Genomic DNA, 18,850 nt, shown 5'->3' on the forward strand with positions numbered 1-18,850 from the left:
CTTATTTAATGTGCTTATTACATTTTCTTACATCCCCTATTTCTCTATTTATTTATTTCTATCACTTCTGAATGCTGCATTTATTTGATTAATATTTCGAGTATATCCCCCCACCCCTGCATGTTTCCTCACTTCACCCCTGTCATGTGACACAGATTGCGGGTGTAAACACATACAATAAAGGAAATAGGCCTACATCAGAAGACATTTTAGAGCAAGATGTACCATCATTACAGTAAAGCACACGCTATACTGTACTTAAATAACTGCATATCCGTACAGTTGTGTCTGCATCATGTTTGTGTGAAGACTAATTCAGTTATATTGAATATCTACTGTATGTGTGTCAGTGTCATGGTAACACTGTGTATTATTACATTAGTGTTGTACTGCCCATAAAGGAGAGAACTTTACTATGCACACAACCAAGCACTCCATACATGTAGGTGATGAAGGACAAGAAGTGGGATCAAACTGTCAAGAGTGCTGTTTGTAGCTCAGCAAATGTAGGAAGGCACAGTTTTGGGATTATAAAGTTGACAAATTTGGTAGATGTGTGGGCTCGAAGGCAAGAGACACAGGTGTGTCGTATGTGACCTAGAACTGCTATTTCTCTTTCACACAAACACACACACAATCAAATTATATAAACATGGATAAACCTGGGGTGTTCCACACTAGAGGGTGACACAGGGGTGGATTTTCAAACCTCTCCCGTCCCATCCCTATCCTGCAAAAAACTGGGAGAAAATCATGTCCCAATCTCAGAAGAATGACTCCAATTCCCTCATACTCCAGTGTTTTTTTTTCTCATGTTATGTCTTTCTTCGTAATCCTTGTTGTTCCTAACAGCGTTGAAATCCTTTCAATATTTTAATTATGCCTTGAGCTTTAGCTCTACACCTATCATGGGTTCTTATAAAATATAATTGACATCATCCCTAATATCTGTGCATTTTCTGTACCATATGGATATCATGACTAAAACCATCAAAACCAAACCATGTAGAGTGTCATCAAAATCAAACACTCAAAAGGTTACACTGTGTTCTTTTTATTTTAAGGTCATCTTAAGTACATATATAAACATTGAGGCTACTCATCTACTGGGATTTTCCAGGGATGCTCCACATTTTCAGCTGGAAATGCTTCAAATGTTGTATCCAACTCAGATCTCTTTCAGATCTTTTCTTGCAGATCTTCTTTACATCAGCAAAATTAGAAACATATTTATTTTCTTTTGATTTTACATTCTAAAAACTAAAATCTGTACTTAATTAAAGGGGGACTGAACAGTGTTTCATGCATTCTGACTTCTTTACAATGTTAAACGTCCTGGCTTCTCATGCTTAACATGGTCAATAAAACTAGTTGGACTTTTAACGTAGTAGTTCTGTGCTGGACACAGGTTGGTGAAGGTTTCGGAAATTTTTCGAACATCAAATTCCCTCACGTAACATCTTTACTTAGTCCGTTAATGGGAAATTCTCCCGGAAAAGCACGCCCATGTGTCAAACATCGAGAGAAAGAGCACGCTCCCGCGTCAACCAGCTAGAGAAAGAGCACGTCCATCAATGATCTTCGATGAAGTACAGCTGTGTTTGTTTGTTCATTGCATTTAGGTGAGGAAAGTTGTAGAAACGGTGGATATAACACTGGATTTGTTGATGGTTTGAAACTGATAGATGGAGCGGTCCCAGCACTGAAAGATGCTGGAGATTAACTGGACGCTGTAACTGAACCTGAGACAAATGTCTGTGTTTTGTTGGCAATCGGTGAGTACATGCATTATGTTAACAATAGGAACTTATAGTGAATCAACAGAAGATATGCAGGGATAATGCAATCATGTATTGTGTGTGCGTGCTGTGGTCCCCCTCCTGCACACCTCCAGGGCTCGCCTGTTTTCGGAAAAAATCTAACAACTGTATCTGTCTTTTATAAATGTGATCAAACTAAAGACTCTTTGAAGATATGAAGTATGCAATAATTCTCTATAGGTACAAAAGATTAATATGAAAACTGTGTGTGTTACATCTGCTTTGTCTAGTATTTGTCTAGTTAAGGACAATGCTTTTTGTGTCACTATTAACCTTGTGCTGTCCTTTTTATTTATTTACCACAAAATCAATACAAAATGACTCACAATTGGTGTGATGGGGAGAATTTACCTTGTAATATGTTGCGGGTGGAGAATGTCAGAATGAACCTTATCACAGTTCAAAGAAAAATATTTCACTGAAGCTGTGAAGCATTTTATTAAGATTCAGGATAAAACACCTTCAGGATGTTTACTAAAGCAAATATATCGCAAATATTGATAATTTGAAATGAATAGGGAAGACATTTAATTCGAAAAGGAATTATGCTGTAAATGCTGCAACACATGCATTCCTAAATGCAACGAGATTGACAGGGGCCCGTTCAGACTTTGGCCATTGGACTAATTAAATGACATTAAGACATTTTCGAAGGGTCACGATAACATACAAGCTAAAAGAAGGATCAATTGGATTGCATGCTGCTGAGTGTCGTGAACGTGGAGGGATGGATGTGGTGGAAGAACCCAAGTGCAGGCAGACACGGATGAAGGGGTTTTAACAAGACTTTAATAAATACAAAACAAACACCCTCAATGGGGAAAACACTAACCAAACTAACTCTCAAAAACAAACACTTCCCTCAAGGGGGCAAAAACAACCAAACAAGGAACTTGGAAATAAACGTACAGGACCATGAACTTGTAACACACCAGGGCAGGAATCATCTACAGGGGTAACAAGAACAGCATACAAGTACAACGAACGAGCACAGGACTATAGACACGAGGAGGCTTTAAAGGGAAACAAGCACAGGATAATTGACAAGGGTCAGGTGCGGGTACTGAAACACTCAGGGAAGGTTAACGAGGAAACGAGATGGCGGGAAACACTGACGAGACACGAGAAAGCACATGGCAAGTCATAATCAAAACAAAGCCATGTCTTTCTCACACAAAACCTAAGGCTATGCCATGACTCCGCTGCAAGACCAAGAATAAACATGACATGATAGCGGAATCACGACACTGAGTAAGCGATTGCTGATCTATACACCATTTACCTCCGCATTTACTGTGGTAACTGCAAATTACTTTCACCTATAGCCTGCTCCAAAGGTTACAGCAATGTGAAGTTATATATAGAGGCGCTTTTCTCTGCTGGGGTACCAAATCAGGCCATTTACAGAAATAGGGGTTGGAAGGCAGTGGACTCATGAGCAGTAAGGAATGTGTACAAATATTTTTAGATTTTAAAGGTTTTTAAAAGATTTTTAAAATAAAAGATTCCGTCATCATTTACTCACTTTTTGTGTTGGTCCAAATTTGTGTAAATGTCTTTTTTCTGATGAACACAGAGAAAGTTATTTCGAAGCATGCTTGCAACAAAACAGTTTGTGCACCTCATTTACTATCATATAGAAAAAATGACTTCATAATGTTTTACTCAAAAGAAGATATTTTGAAGGATGAAGACAGCAAACTGTTCTGGGGTTCTTTTGACTGCCATTGTTTTTCGTACTATATTTGCCGCTTTAAATCACAAACAAGCAAAAAAACAATGCTCTCTTTTCTTCCACCCACACATATCGCCTGTGTGCTCTGAAAGGTCAGCCAGGTATCAAAGCAAGGTGAGACACTGTGTGAAAACTGTTAGAGCCCATATGTCCCTGCCTTCTTGCAGTTCTGGTCCAGCTTTTATCAAATGCTCAGATGTGCAGTGGGCATTGAAAATTGTAGCATTACCTTTTGGGATGCAATAACCAGTAAATACCAAAGGAGCTATCAAGAGTATGTGATAAATGTTAGAAAGCCACCTGTGTTTACTTAAATATCTGTCAAGATATAAATAAGGAAATTTGTGTTTGTTGTAGTGTTTCAGCAGACATGGAAGATGTATTCATATTACACACTAATACATTCATAATCAAATAAGAGTTTCTATCTTGGTAAATGGCACTGATACCGCTTTCAACAACAAAAACATTTCTAGCTCTCAGTGTAACTTCATTTAAGACAAGATTTTTATTTGGTCTCAGTTGACATTATCATGTCCCTAGTGCTATGTAATTTCATAGCAACTTTTTATAAAACAATTCAAGTGCTGAATTGCTTTAAAATAATAAAAATAACAGAAATCCAGTAACAATATGACATGGCTACTAGGTACATGCATGGATTAAAATCTATTCCATTTAAGATGATGCTGCCAGCAGAAGGGAAAATATAAAAACTAACAGAGAAGCTGTTTTGATGCCAAGAGATCTTGTTCTCTATGCCTTGGAGCCAAGCACTTTGCTCCATGTCCATACTGCTCCTGCAATTAGTGAACTGTAAGTAGTTTGGGATTAAAAGCATCTGCTAAATGGCAAAGTTAAGTAACTAAATCCCCAGTAGCATGTTTGTTTCTATCTTGCCCAAAAGCACTTATATTTTGAAGACACAAAGCTTTGTTCTTAGTCCCAGAACACTGGGTTTACAGAGCCTTTGTTGTGAATAACGCCCTTTACACTAAACTCACTTGTTTTTATTGTTGGGTCCAGGTGGTTCAATGTATTACTACAAGTCAAGTCAAGTCAAGTCAGCGTTATTTATATATATATTTATTATATTGTTACAAAGCAGCTGTACAAGAAAACATTGACTATAAGTAAAACATAAAAGGTTATGGAAGTCAAAACACAAGTCAAATATCAGACACACAATAAATTCCTATATACAGTGTTAATTAAATAAGACTATCAAATTCTAGCAGCCCCCCCAGCCAGGCAAACAGTACAAAACAGTATGCAAACGGTGGCGAGGAACCCAAAACTCCATTGGAGGAGAAAAAAACCTCAGAGGGAAACCAGGCCTAACCAGGAGATTCCAGTTCCCCTCTGGCAAAAACTGCTGCCTCTGCACAAGCTCGACAGTGCTTGCAGAACAAGGCAAAATAAAAAAAGTTGGTTTAAAATTATCATTAATAATCTAATAGCGACGTCCTTCGTCCAGCATTTGTCAGGTCTGGGAATGGATTGCGCCCTGCCCGCTCCGGTAACCTTGGACTGCATCCTGCCCGCTCTAGTAACCTTGGAACAATGAGACAAGACTGACTGAGAGTAGAGTACTGTTCTGCACTCTTTGATGCAACAAATGCATCAGTTGTTATTGGAAGTGTCCCTGGTTCCGGTTGATCTACTCCGTGTCGCTTTATTATATCTCCTAGAGGTAGCATGTATTAAGCGAAGAGCATAGGCCCTAAGACTGAGCCCTGTGGTACACTGTACTGGACTTGCGATTTGCGTGATACCTCATTGTTTATTGCTACATATTGAAAACGGTCGCATAAATAAGATCTAAGCCATTTCAAAGCTATTTCCTTAATACCGACATAATTTTCGAGTCTATGTAGGAGCATGCTGTGGTCAATGATGTCGAATGCAGCACTAAGATCTAGCAGCACCAATAAGGAGATACAACCTCGGTCGGACGCCATAAGCAGATCATTTGTAACTCTGATCAGAGCAGTCTCTGTACTGTGATGTGCTCTAAATCCAGACTGGAAATCTTCATTAATCCCATTCCTTTGGAGGAAGGAGCATATTTGAGTTGAGACTACTTTTTCCAGAACTTTAGATAAGAAAGTTAGATTCGAAATAGACGAGACAAGGGGCCTTATAACAGCCACCTTATATGCTTTAGGCACATGTCCTAATGTCAGAGATGAGTTAATAATGCTAAGTAGAGGATCTATAATTTCTGGGAGCATCTCTTTCAGTAGTTTTGTAGGTATAGGGTCTAACATGCATGAAGTTGATTTAGATGATCTAATGATTTTAGAGAGTTCATCGTGATCTATAGTAGAAAATAAACATAATTTCTCCTTAGAGGCGCTGTAGTTAGTCGTTTGTTCAGCAGAATTCACTTCTGGTTGCATAGTTATAATTTTTTGTCTAATATCTTGGTTTTTATTTGTGAAAAAGTTCATAAAATCATCACTGCTATGCTGGTATACAGTATCAGAAGTCGCTGATGATTTATTTTTGGTTAATTTAGCCACTGCATCAAATAAAAACCTAGGGTTATGCTGGTTTTCTTCTATTAGTGATAAAGGTTGACAGATCTAGACGTTTTTAGGGCTTTCCTGTATTTTTTAATAGTATCCTTCCAGGCAGTACGAAATACCTCTAATTTAGTTTTCTTAAAGTTGCGCTCCATTTTTCGTGCCGCTTTCTTTAGAGCCTGAGTGTGTTCATTATTCCACGGTGTCGGTCTGTCATTTTTAATCTTCTTTAAGCGCAGAGGAGCAACTATGTCTAGCGTTTCCGAGAAGGTGGCATCAATATTTTCAATGGTAAAGTCAAGATCTTCAACGTTATTACTCATGCTAGAAATTTGAGAAAATTCAGGCAAATTATCAAGAAACGCACCTTTTGTAGTCGAAGTTATTTTTCTACAATATTTGTAACTTGGAGTTTGATTTGCCACCATTGGGTAGTGAAGCAAGCATGATACCAGATAATGATCCGAAATGTCTTCGCTCTGCTGAAGGAATTTTACATCGCCCACGTTTATACCGTAAGACAATATTAAATCTAAATTATGATTACGAAGGTGAGAAGGTCCTGACACATGTTGACTAACGCCCATGGAGTTAAGAGTGTCTTTAAAAGCCATTCCTAAATCATCTGTATCATTCTCTACATGAATGTTGAAGTCACCAACAACAAGGACTCTGTCTGCAGCCAGTACTAGTTCTGATAAGAACCCACCAAATTCTTTAATAAAATCTGTGTGGTGCCCTGGAGGCCTACATACAATAGCCAGAATAAATTTTAAAGATGTTTTGTCCTTAGTATTAGGTATTGATGCATCAAGTACCATGACTTCAAAAGAATTGTATTTAGGATTAGACTTCTGAGAAATGCTAAAAGAGTTACGGTAAAGTGCAGCAACACCTCCCCCTCTGCCTTTTAGGCGAGGCTCGTGTTTATAATAATAATCTTGGGGGACAGACTCATTTAAAGCAATATAATCATCTGGCTTTAGCCATGTTTCTGTTAGACAGAGCATGTCTATTTTATGGATCGAACAGAGAGTTAAGGGGCAGGTCATGGTGTGCAAGATGGTGTTTTGAAAAAAAAACCTGAAAAACAGATTTCTATTTTGTTATCATATTGTTAACAAAAAGTGCTTTATTAGAGAGAGATCTAATATTTAGCAATCCGAGTCGTAACAGTTGATTATCTGTATTATGTTCATGTTTAGTTAGTTTAACGTTAATTAAATTACCTTTAAGAGGTTTACGTATTATTTTATGTTTGCTAATCCAGGGGACAGACACAGTCTCTATTTTATGATGTTTGGGATAAAGTATTATCGCATGTTGTGTATTTAGTGTGTTCTGCAACGTGAGACGGCAAGCAGACTGTTGGTTAAGCCATTCTGTCTGCTCCCTGACCTGGGCCCCAGTGAGTCAAGTTTAAGCATTAAGACTATGTGCCATATTTCTAGACAGTAGAAAAGCTCCAGCCCAGGAGGGGTGGAGACCATCACTTTTCAACAGGTCAGGTCTGCCCTCAAAATTCTTCCAGTTATTTATAAAAACTATATCATTCTGCAGGCACCACTCAGACAACCAGCCATTTAGATATGATAATCTGCTATGTATCTCATCACCACGATAAGCGGGGAGGGGGCCAGAGAATATTACAGTGGGCTACACAAGGCTTTAGTTAAGAATTTTGAGTCTTTCTAACCTTTCAAGTCGGTGGGTAAAGCCATAATTGTATATTAGTTAATATGCAATCTTTAGAGAAAAGTTAATTTTATAAATTCTATCCTCAAATGGAATAAATAATAATTAAACCTAAAAAAATATGAATACAGAAGAGGCACAGTGAACATACCGAAAGATTCACCCTGAACTAAATTTACTTTAATCAAATGTTTATATTGTACAGTCAGAATACCCCACTACTCATGACATGATATGGCAGGACCTGATTTACGTAAATAATGACATTCTTTATACACACCAATACTCCTTTACAACTCCTTCCTGATGGAACGTTCTTCCTAACTCAGTACGGTCAACCACATCTCTCACTACTTAAAAAATTACTTAAAAAACATCTCTTCTGTGAATACTTGAGAGACAAATGAAAAATAAAACTAACCCCCCTCTCTCTACAGGTATTTTTCTGGCGTTTGTTAAAACTAGTAACTTGATATTATCACCTATTGTATTATTGCTCCTGTATGACATATCGCTTCATTGCTCCCTGAATTCTTTGCATGTCGCTTTGGATAAATGCGTCTGCCAAATGTAAATGGACTGTATGTCTGCGTCCATCAGATTTTCTCTGCCAGCACTTGATGGTGTGGAGGATTTTTCAGGAGCTTAGTGCCCTCTGTTGTTTGGAAATGCCACTGCAGCAGGCCTGAGGAAGTACTCAAGCGCTACTGTAAATTCCCAAGAAGGAAGTATAATGTTTAATACTGCATTAAAATGAACTCATCAGCAATATTACCATCTGGATTCATTACCATTCAATCTGAGTCAGTGTACACGAGGCATCTCATTAGGGAATTTAATCTAGTCTGTAAATCATTTTACAAAAGAAAAGAAAAAGCAGACATCTGTATTTACAAAAACAGCGACTACATACCGGTTTACCAACTGTAGTCACGTTTGTATTATGGATACTTCAACATAAAACAATGTTTTTATCTATCATGTTTAGGTGTGACTGTGTAATCTGAAGTAGGATTGGCAATATGCATTATTTTAATAAGGCTGTGAACTTGCAATACCTGTACAGTTAAATAAATATATTCAAATAAATAAATATGTTTTATTACTAAAATCTTATAGTCTATGGAGCTCTGTGGAGATCTTAAAACAATGTACTACAAAATATGCACATTATAAATTAAAATGAATATATTGTTTTTTTCTGTTTTGATATTTTCTATTCCTTTTCCATTTCTAGTACATTTCAAGAAATTGAATAAAGAGCCCTGTTCCACCTTTGTAACTACTAGAAGACAAATCCTAAAACGGGCCACTTACAGAAATACTGCATTAGCATTGGTGACTAGAAAATGGCACTAAATATATATGATCAACTATAATACCAAATGAGAATTCTGAATGCATACAGGAATAAACACTAGGGTCTAAAAACTGTTTTATTTAGAACATGGTCATTGCACCGACACGCGCTTTAAATGTAGAGACCATCAAAATAAATTATACTTTTCCATTACTCAAGCAACATGGACATTCATTTATATAAGGTAACAGCAAGATTTAAGAGAGCCGTGTAAACCAGTGGTCTCAATTAAGAATTAAACAAATGAATAACTTCGCACGAAACAAAAGAAAAAAAACTGATCGGTATATGTAAACCAAATAATTATGTATATAACTAGTATTGGATGAACCAGTCATCCTGTCTCTTCTACACCCGATGACCTCTTTATCCATGAAACAGTACGTACATCAAAGTAAAACAAAAAAAAAGATTGATATATATACACAAGTCGAGATGTGTCTAATATAAAACGTTACAATTAAAGAGCATGAAACTGCAAAACTAGGCAATTTGTGTTTACTGTTTTATTGAGATGCATTCTGGGAGAAGATGATTGACGTCGCGGCCATTTTGGCTCTGGCTCCCATTGTGTGAGAGATAGTAAATACTAACACGGCCAGACAAACCGAGCACATATTTCTCTGCGCGAATTAAAACACGTTCACCTGAGGTAAGTGGCCCAGTGCATCACCGTCCTATCTCTAATGTACTTTTTCACAGCTTTGTTAAACTTTCTTACAAAATCGGGCTTATTTTAAGCGTTAAAACGTTGTATTGTCATCGTCTGAAAATGAGAAAGCCGACGGCGAGACGCGAGAGAAAATATCTTCTCCTTTGCCTGTCGGAGGACACAGTGAAATCCGTCCCACTTTCGTGTGTACTTCGGTTAAACGGCGTGAATTCGCGGTAGTTATTCATTCTAAGCGACTCTTTGGTTACCCATGGATGCCTGCTATAGTATTCTGGTATGTTTGTTGCGTTGCATGCGTTGGATTTTGAATATTATTTCAAAGTTTACGTGCTCCCCTGTGCTGCTTTGCGCGCACACTCTCTATTTGCCGTTCAAATCGCAGCCATAATCTTGCGGTTTAGGGCGGGACCGAAACACTTTGTTCTGCCCCCACAACTGGCAGAAGAGACTATGATTGGTTCGTTTGTTGCGCTCCTGAAATGCTACTGGCTGTTGGTTTATTGTTGTTTTGCAGTCGCGTGTGATTGGTTTACACGTTGTTTCAGTCTATGCTGATTAGTTACATTTATTTACTGGCCTTAATCTGACGCTCCAGAGGAAGTGACTTGAAATAAAATAAAGGGAGAGGAACTCAAATATCAAAACAAGTGTTAAACCAATTACACTATTTTTAGTACAGATTTAGTCGCATTTATAGTGAGCAGGGGATGTTCTCGTTGTATAGTGACTTGTAAATGTCATAATTTTACCCAGGATTTCCCAAACAGCAATTGTATAAAAATGTATGTAATATTTCAGGTGATATTGACTAACAATGGCCCGTACTAAGCAGACTGCGCGTAAATCCACTGGAGGTAAAGCTCCCCGTAAGCAGCTGGCTACCAAAGCTGCCCGCAAGAGCGCACCCTCAACTGGAGGAGTCAAGAAACCTCATCGCTACAGGTGATTTTCCAACATAGACACACCGAAGCTTTACCTTGTTATTGTGTGTAGATGCATTTGTACAATATTTTTGCGATGCCTTCTGTATTATGCATATGTTTGTGTGGTCCCCTAGGCCCGGTACCGTGGCCTTGCGTGAGATTCGTCGGTATCAGAAGTCGACTGAGCTGCTGATCCGTAAATTGCCATTCCAGCGTCTGGTTCGTGAGATTGCCCAGGACTTCAAAACTGACCTGCGTTTCCAGAGCGCTGCCATCGGTGCACTGCAGGTACACGTACACATGTGTATGAATACACATTTAATTTATATGTTGAAATCTTTTTTTTAATGCATATGTGCTTCTCTTTCCTAAATGTTAGTAATGCTGATGGTGCAAATTTGTGTCTGCCTTTGCAGGAGGCCAGTGAGGCATACCTGGTCGGTCTGTTTGAAGACACTAACCTGTGTGCCATCCACGCAAAGCGTGTCACCATCATGCCCAAAGACATCCAGCTGGCACGCCGTATCCGTGGAGAACGCGCTTAAACTCTCCCTTTCTACTACCCTCTTAATTTCTTTCCGTCTCTCCACTTTTTCTCCTCCTGCTTTCTTGGTAGAGTTTAGAGTATCAGTGATGGGGAGTAACTGTGTCTCAGTCTGCTAGTGCTGTCTAAATGACGCGTAGGGTACCTATATGTGCATGTAACAGGTGCTGCTGATCACACAAGCACGTACACACACGCATATATAGACATCCAATCACACAAACACACACACATTATCTTACACATTTACATTGGGAGCGTAAACGAGGTCCACCCATGCTTGGCTTGGGGCCACAAATTCAGAGTAATGAGAAGGAGTCTTGCCCTGCACACTCACACCTACTCCATTGTCAAGATAGAAGAACAGGGTGGTATCTGGGGTCAGTCTGCTTAAGGGGAGCGGAAACTTCCACAGCAGGGTGCTACTAAAACTGCCTCAGTCCACCTTTACAGAAATCTGTTTTTCAGGTTTTTTTTTTCAAAACACCATCTTGCACACCATGACCTGCCCCTTAACTCTCTGTTTGATCCATCAAGAACTTACGTGTACTTCCTGTTTAACACCCATCTGTCCCTTCATAATGGAGGTGGGTGTGGGGTCGGGCTCATTCTCTGTGTGAGTGTCTGTGAGTGTTGTGATCAGCAAAGCAGAATCGTATTCAACTGCAAACCAGCATCTATTGGTTAATAGTTGTTACTTGTAATATTGATGATTACTATTATTGTTGATATGGTGTCTTTTTTTTACAATGCATTCATAAATTGTTCTTACCACTTTTAGGAAAAAGATGAATCTGCTGAAAATCAGTTTGAATTAGTTATTTTTCCCCTTTTTCATATTACATTTAAAGCCGATCCTGCTCCTCCTGTTATAACTTCAGGCAGCCACAGGGGGCTCTCTAAACCAGCCTCTCATTCAACCTCACTGTTCCACTAACATCGTGCTCTCCGTTCTTTCTCATTTTCTGTATTTCATGTTGGCTCTTCCGATTCTAAATTTGTCCATTTAAAGATCGGGATTACAGTCACAAAGTGTAGCAAAATAATTTTATGTTTAGTAATCTAGGAGAGTCTTTCTCTTTCTTTGGGTAGAACTTTTCTCCTCCCCTCTCTTCGTGATACACAATGTAACTTCTTCTTTTTGCCTCTTTCATTTTTCTTATTCAGGAATTTAAATAAGGTGATCTTTGTATTTTCCAAATTTCTCATATTCTGGTGGTAATAAATAGATGTTACACTAATTGGTTGCTCATTGTCATGAATCAACACAGATCTGAACACATTGTCCGTTTGCGCCATTTCAAATGATGTATATAACACTTTCTACAATGCTGCATTCGTTTCAAAGCAGTCATACAAGAAAAAATAAACATAAATCAGGACAATATAAATATATATAATTACATACACATAGATAATAATTCGTTACATTTATATAGCGCTTTTCTGGCTCGACGCCCTTTACATGGAAGGGGGGATCTCCTAAAGCACCCCCAATGTGCAGCATCCACCTGGATTCTATTAATAGAAATGTATTCTACATCTAAATATTTTACGTATATAAAATCCATATACACAATACAAACAGAAAATAATACAATGCATGGTGTTATTAAATGTTATTATTGTAAGAAAAACATTTGTAATCTACTAAATAGTACAAACTTTTCCTGTGACTCAGACATTTAGTCAAGAAATATGATTGATGCCAGGTGTCATAATTATTTATGACTTTTTAGCTTTCATGGAAATGGCTCTTAAACAGAAGAGAAAACTATCTAAGATCAGCAGTGTAACATGCATAGGGAATTTCCACAAAAACCTAATATAAACCACTTATTTTGTATGAAAGTAATTACATAATTAGATTTGAGTTGCATGCCTCTTTAATGCAGTCTGTTTTTTCAATCTTAGATACATTATTAACCAGGTGGATGTTGGTTAAATCATGGACAAGGCAACAAACGTCCGGACACCAATAATATTTTTGTAGTAAAAAGACGTAGATAACCAGGAGAGGGAGCTGTTTTATTTCAAAGCAACAGGAAAGCGGGTAATAGCTCTGCTGCATTCGCACTTCACACTTACATCTGAAGGTGAATGACAAGGTTTGGTCTTCCTGGTACATAGATATGGAAATACTGACTTCCAGGTGAATTAGAAATGTGGATATTGTTGAAATATGAGCTCTACCAATGTTTATATCTATAATACTGTATCTAAGGTTTTTGTCCACTGTTTCATGTTATGTTCTTTGTGCCTGGTCGTTCCTGTCACAGGGTGTATGGCTTGCACCTTAATAAAAAAAGACCTTTAAAAATATATGTAGCCAATGAACAGTTTTTTGAAGGTAGTCAACTGAGCATTTTCCATTCTTTCAACTCTGTAAATAATGCGTGTGCAAGAAATTAGAGTATCTGGTTGAGTGCAATGTTAAGTAATGTGATTACAGTCCTGCATTTGGATATTTGTCATTTAAGTCATAAAACATGTTGTTATGTTGGTTTTATATTTGTGTGTAGAGCTGTGTGTGTTCTCAGTGTCTCAGAGGACATGTTACATGCGAGAGCTCTGCAGTTTTTCCTTTTGTCTTCTTGCATAAACTACAGACAATCTGTCACAGAGATTAATATCTGGAGATATTGGGGGCAGGCAAGGGGAAAAAAAGATAGACAGACAGACAGATATGGTAGTACGTTTCACAGCTCTGCTAACACAGAAATAACTGATTTTGAAGTGTAAATATGAATATTTACATACACTGTAATCTGTATACCACAATATGCAGTTCTGCCTATATGCACTGCAATTTATACATAAATATTTGTTGACACACGCGCACACACATACTCCTAGTCCTGGTAACAGTGCATGTGGTTGTATTCAGGTCAGAGTGGGATTAAGAAGCATTCGGGTGGTGGTGGCGGGGGGGTGATGATGATGAAGAGGGAACAAGTGAGAGAGGGCATGCCCCTGAAGAGTGATGGAGGCCTGTGAGTGTGTTTAGAATGACAAAACTTCACATCCCTCAATCTCTTCATATATAGAAAACACTACACAAAACTTCTACAGCATTTATCAATCTTAGTTCATGATTTCAGCATTTACTGATACATTTTATAATCAGATGATCATTTTAAACCTAAAGATTTTGTTAATTAAACTACAATTTTATTTCTAAAATGTTTGTGATATTAATGACTTTGAAAAGAGAATTAATAAAAAGCAGGATATAAGAACACAGAATAGATTGGAAGTCCTTAAATTCTCTTTAAAAAGCATCTCAGTGTGAAACCCCAAGAGGCAGCTTGATAAAATGCAAAATAACATTTCTGCTAATTTTAGGCAAAAGGTGACTACACGACGTGATTTGACTAACATATTTCCCACAATTGACAACAGTTAGTTTCCTTTGTGCCGTTCCATAGCTGATATCATATATTATTCTATGTAAAAAAACATTCAACCTTTTGACCAGCTACTGTATTTGACAAAACTGTATAACTTAGGTCCAAAAACATTTAAATATGTACTCCTTTTCACCATTTAAAACCTAATAAACTCTTTTCTTTTAAGATTCATTCTAATAAATGCCACATGGTTTGAAATTGTCAAAGTGCAAAAATATTCACATGTTTTAAGTTTATTCTAATAGTAGATTTCTAGTTATAGAATGTTGAAAAAGTAATAGAATAGAGTAATAGAATAATGACTGAGATAGAAAGAGAGAGAGGGAAAGAGAGAGAGAGAGAGACAGAGGGAATCAACAGGAGGAGATACAGAATGAGGTGTGGAGGAGGGAGGGGGGGGAGAGAGAGGTTCAGTAATCCTGTTTAATTGCTTTAGGGTAGTGTTCTGGTGACAGTAAGGAGATTGGGGTGCTCTCTGGGTCATTGGCTAAAATAACCCCGTACACCCGACTGCATGGGTGGAGCCCCTCACACCACACCATCACAGCAACATAGATACTAGACAACATCATGGCAACCTTCTGGCCTCCCAGATGCCACCTCTGCTTGGACCACCTGTGTATCCAGCCCGAGGTTTAAGTACAAATTAATTTATGACTACTTGTAATAAAGCAAAAAGCTCAATTGTAATGTTTTAAAATGGTTACCTGGTTGAATCAACCTAAATGTAACTTTAATTTATTATTCTAGTTTATACCTAAATATTCCCATATAAAGTCCATATACATAAAATATTTCATATTTTTATTGGCATTTTTGATGCTTCAGTCTATTAAAAATATTTTGAACACTTTAAAGCCCTGTTTCACAGACACGGCTTAGTTTAACCTTAGTTAAATTTGTATATTAAGGTGCACTTTTAAAAATGGTAAAACATTGCCGGTGTGCATTTTGAAACAAATCAATGGCATTGGCATATTTTAAGATACCTCTTTGCAAATTATTTTCTACTAAGAATTTGCATTTAAGCCTGGTCTATGATACCGAGCAAACAAAAGTGTTTATATCATATTAATCCTAAATATCCTACTTTATACCACGCTTGCTCTTGGAAGGTGTAGACACTAGCTTCTCGGCACGTATTATATTTTTTTTATTAATGACAATCATCTTTCATAATAAATGAGACAGTTACACAAACCTTGCATATGTATTCATTCGTAAGTGTTAAAATGATGGCTTTAAACACTGCCTTTAACACAATGTAACCCAAATTAAATAATAAATATCAACAGCAAATAAAGTCAGTAAGTTTAATTAATAACGATGAACTCAAACTAACAGAAAACAATATTATTTGTAATAAGTTAACATAATAATAACAATACATAAATAACAGCAATCTAAAAGAACAACACAAGTACTCCTATTGCCTCTGAGTACAGACAAACCAAATTTATGAAACTTATGAAAAACATAGAGAGAACTCTGTCTCACAAAAAGCAATTTGTATCTGCAGAGAAACTAAGACGTTCCCCTTCAATTACATCCATTTTTGTTTCTTTGTGTGATTACTGTATATGAGTGTTCTAGTGAATTTGTATTAGTGTGCATTTGTGTGTGCGAGCGCGTATGTGCGTGTGTGTGTGCGTGCGTGAGGTAAATAGTTAATAATGATGACTGATCAGTAGACTTGAGGAGTCCCTTCACTCTCAACCAATCAGAGAGCAGATCTGGATTTCATCGGTTCTGAAATGGGCACCCTCTGAGATCATATGAATCCTGCTTGATTCAGTCCTTTTCATCATCAAAATGTCTCCGGCATTTAAAGCAACAGTTCTTTTTCCATTACCCTCCTTCCACTTCGCACTCTTCTTCAATCTCTAGTTTTCTCTCTCTCTTGGTTCTTTCTCTTCAACTCTACAGCACTTGGAATTTATGGTCGAGGCAGTCCACAGTGCTGAAGTTGAGCTTCCACGCCTGCTGGTCCTTGTAGTCCAGGCAGTCTATGGAACTGAAACCCAGCGAAGTGGTGCTGTAGCCTTGGGAGGAGAGAGAGGGTGAATGGCTGAGTGACCCACCCATGGAGGGCACATTAAGGGGTGACAGGGTGCCCCCACTTGCTGACAGCTGAGTGGTCATGGGAGAGAGGTATGGACTACAATCCAGGCCATTGAAGTAGGGAGAAGAGCCGTAGCCTTGACTATAAGCGGAAGGCTGACCGTAGCTCATGGGATACGGAGCCGGACGCTGCACACAGGGATCAGGAAGCGGGGATAAAGAGGTGGGACTCCACACAGACACTGGTGCGGTGCCAGCGCCAACACCTTGGGGCATGGCTGGTACAGGGGCAGCTGCCACAGAAGTGCTGTTGCCAGGGTCAGAGGTCAGCTCAGGGGGTGGGGATGACTTCTTTTTGGGGGGGGCGGGGCTTGGGCTGACCACTGCTTTGCTGTTGCTGTTGGCGGCATTTAGCACGACGGTTCTTAAACCACACCTAAGGGAAGGACATTCAAATAAATGTTTCAGCTAATGATGAAAGGAGACGTGATTCATATAAATTACAGTGGTATCAACAAAGTGGCAAAAACGGGCCTCACACAGAGGATGTTAAACCAAATGTTTTGGTCAACCGCCCCAAACTTTATTTCTGTTGTACTGTTTTTGACTTCAGGTTTATGATTAAAGCCTATACAACCATTAGCAATGATTACTGCTGTTGTGGTTGATATACTGCATCTTATTTGGCCTTGTGTTCTTAAATGTTTGCCATGATTTTAAGAGAAGTCATTCAGAGAACGATCTTGTCTTTATCACATCCCTCACCTGAACTCTCGACTCAGGAAGGTTGATTTTCAGGGCCACCTCTTCTCTCATGAATATGTCTGGGTACCGTGTTTTGGTAAACAGGGATTCGAGGATGTCCAGCTGCGTGCGTGTGAAGGTAGTGCGTTCCCTACGCTGCTTCCTCGGAGTAGCTAGACATCAAAACAGAAACCATCTCGATTTGTCCAGTAAAACTTTTTATCTATTCATCGTTTTATATATTAAGAGAGTGTTTTGTTATTTTATAAAGGTCAATTTTCAGGTTCATGAAAAAGAAGAGAATGATTTGGACTGACAAACTAAAGTTGCAGATGAATCGATTACAGGCTAGCTAGCGATAGATACAAATTCATTTCAGACATAAATCATTATTTTAAAATGAATGCTCACTCGTATATTTTCACCTTATTCAATAGCCATCATCTGACATTTTTTTTATAGGCAATTTATTTCAATGCAATTTCGGTAATTATAAAATAGCCTACTAAGCGGGCGATAGCCAATATACGTTTTTATTTCTTGGGTCAAATAAAACCATTAATAACCAACTCGTGACATAAACTCCGATATCACATGTTTACAAAGTAACACAATAGAGGTGAAGTAACAGAACAGAAAAAATTGATGGCTCTTAAAAATGTTTGAAAACAAATGTAAAACATGTTAAACAATGTTTATCCTTTAACTAAAATATAATTTCGTAGTTAAAATTGACCATTTTGACAAAAAAATGGATAATATTATTAATGTGAATAAACTGACCTCTGACCTGGGTAGCCGACTGCAGTGTGGAGCAGGTCCATTCCCGAGGCGGACAGTGTTAACCCGTTCACAGCATAATGTGGCTGCTTTATGTAGGACATCATTCTTGGGATGGTCGCGTCTCTTACACACTCTCTCTATTGCTCTCCCTCCCTCTCTCTCCCCCCTCGCTCTCTCAGTCTCTCTTTATCTGTGACTCTCTATGCGGGCCTGGAGTGCTCCTGACTGCCCCTTCTCTTTGCTCGCGCCTGGCGCGTGCTGCACCCCGTCAGTCTCGCGGCTTTTCAGACACCTGTAGATGCTTTCGGTGCCTGGGTCAAGCTAACGCTCGTTGTCAAGTCTAAGCGTGGTTGTTAATGTCGCAGCAAATATAAAAGAAAGTTTTCTTTTAGATATAAAGAGTATATAGCAATAAAGTAGTAATAAACTTTAAAATATAAAACTTTAGATCCGATGTTCTTGGGAGCGTGTTCCTGGAAAGGACCGGACTGGAGCAGGACCCTATGAGCAATAAGAGACTTTGCAGCTATCAAGGTGCACATCTCTCTCATCTCTCTCTCTCTCTCTCTCTCTC

The 18,850-nt window shown here is 38.3% G+C and overlaps 2 protein-coding genes across 2 annotated transcripts; one reads left to right on the plus strand and one right to left on the minus strand.

Moving 5' to 3' along the window:
* Positions 1 to 9,652: 9,652 nt before the first annotated feature.
* On the plus strand, positions 9,653 to 13,594 carry h3f3c (H3 histone, family 3C). Its single transcript, XM_079485786.1, has 4 exons — positions 9,653 to 9,790; positions 10,610 to 10,753; positions 10,869 to 11,022; positions 11,151 to 13,594. Exons 2-4 carry the CDS (start codon positions 10,626 to 10,628, stop codon positions 11,277 to 11,279), a joined length of 411 nt encoding a protein of 136 aa, XP_079341912.1. The 5' UTR covers positions 9,653 to 9,790; positions 10,610 to 10,625; the 3' UTR covers positions 11,280 to 13,594.
* Positions 13,595 to 15,825: 2,231 nt separating this feature from the next.
* Positions 15,826 to 18,380, minus strand: crx (cone-rod homeobox; the record flags this gene model as incomplete). Its single annotated transcript, XM_079448206.1, is given in 4 exon segments — positions 15,826 to 17,107; positions 17,109 to 17,185; positions 17,515 to 17,666; positions 18,284 to 18,380. Coding segments are annotated over 4 exon segments (825 nt in total). The 3' UTR covers positions 15,826 to 16,608.
* Between the last annotated feature and the right edge of the window lie 470 nt (positions 18,381 to 18,850).

Source organism: Barbatula barbatula (genome assembly GCF_947034865.1).
Source record: "Barbatula barbatula genome assembly, chromosome: 2".
Classification (NCBI taxonomy): Eukaryota; Metazoa; Chordata; class Actinopteri; order Cypriniformes; family Nemacheilidae; genus Barbatula; species Barbatula barbatula.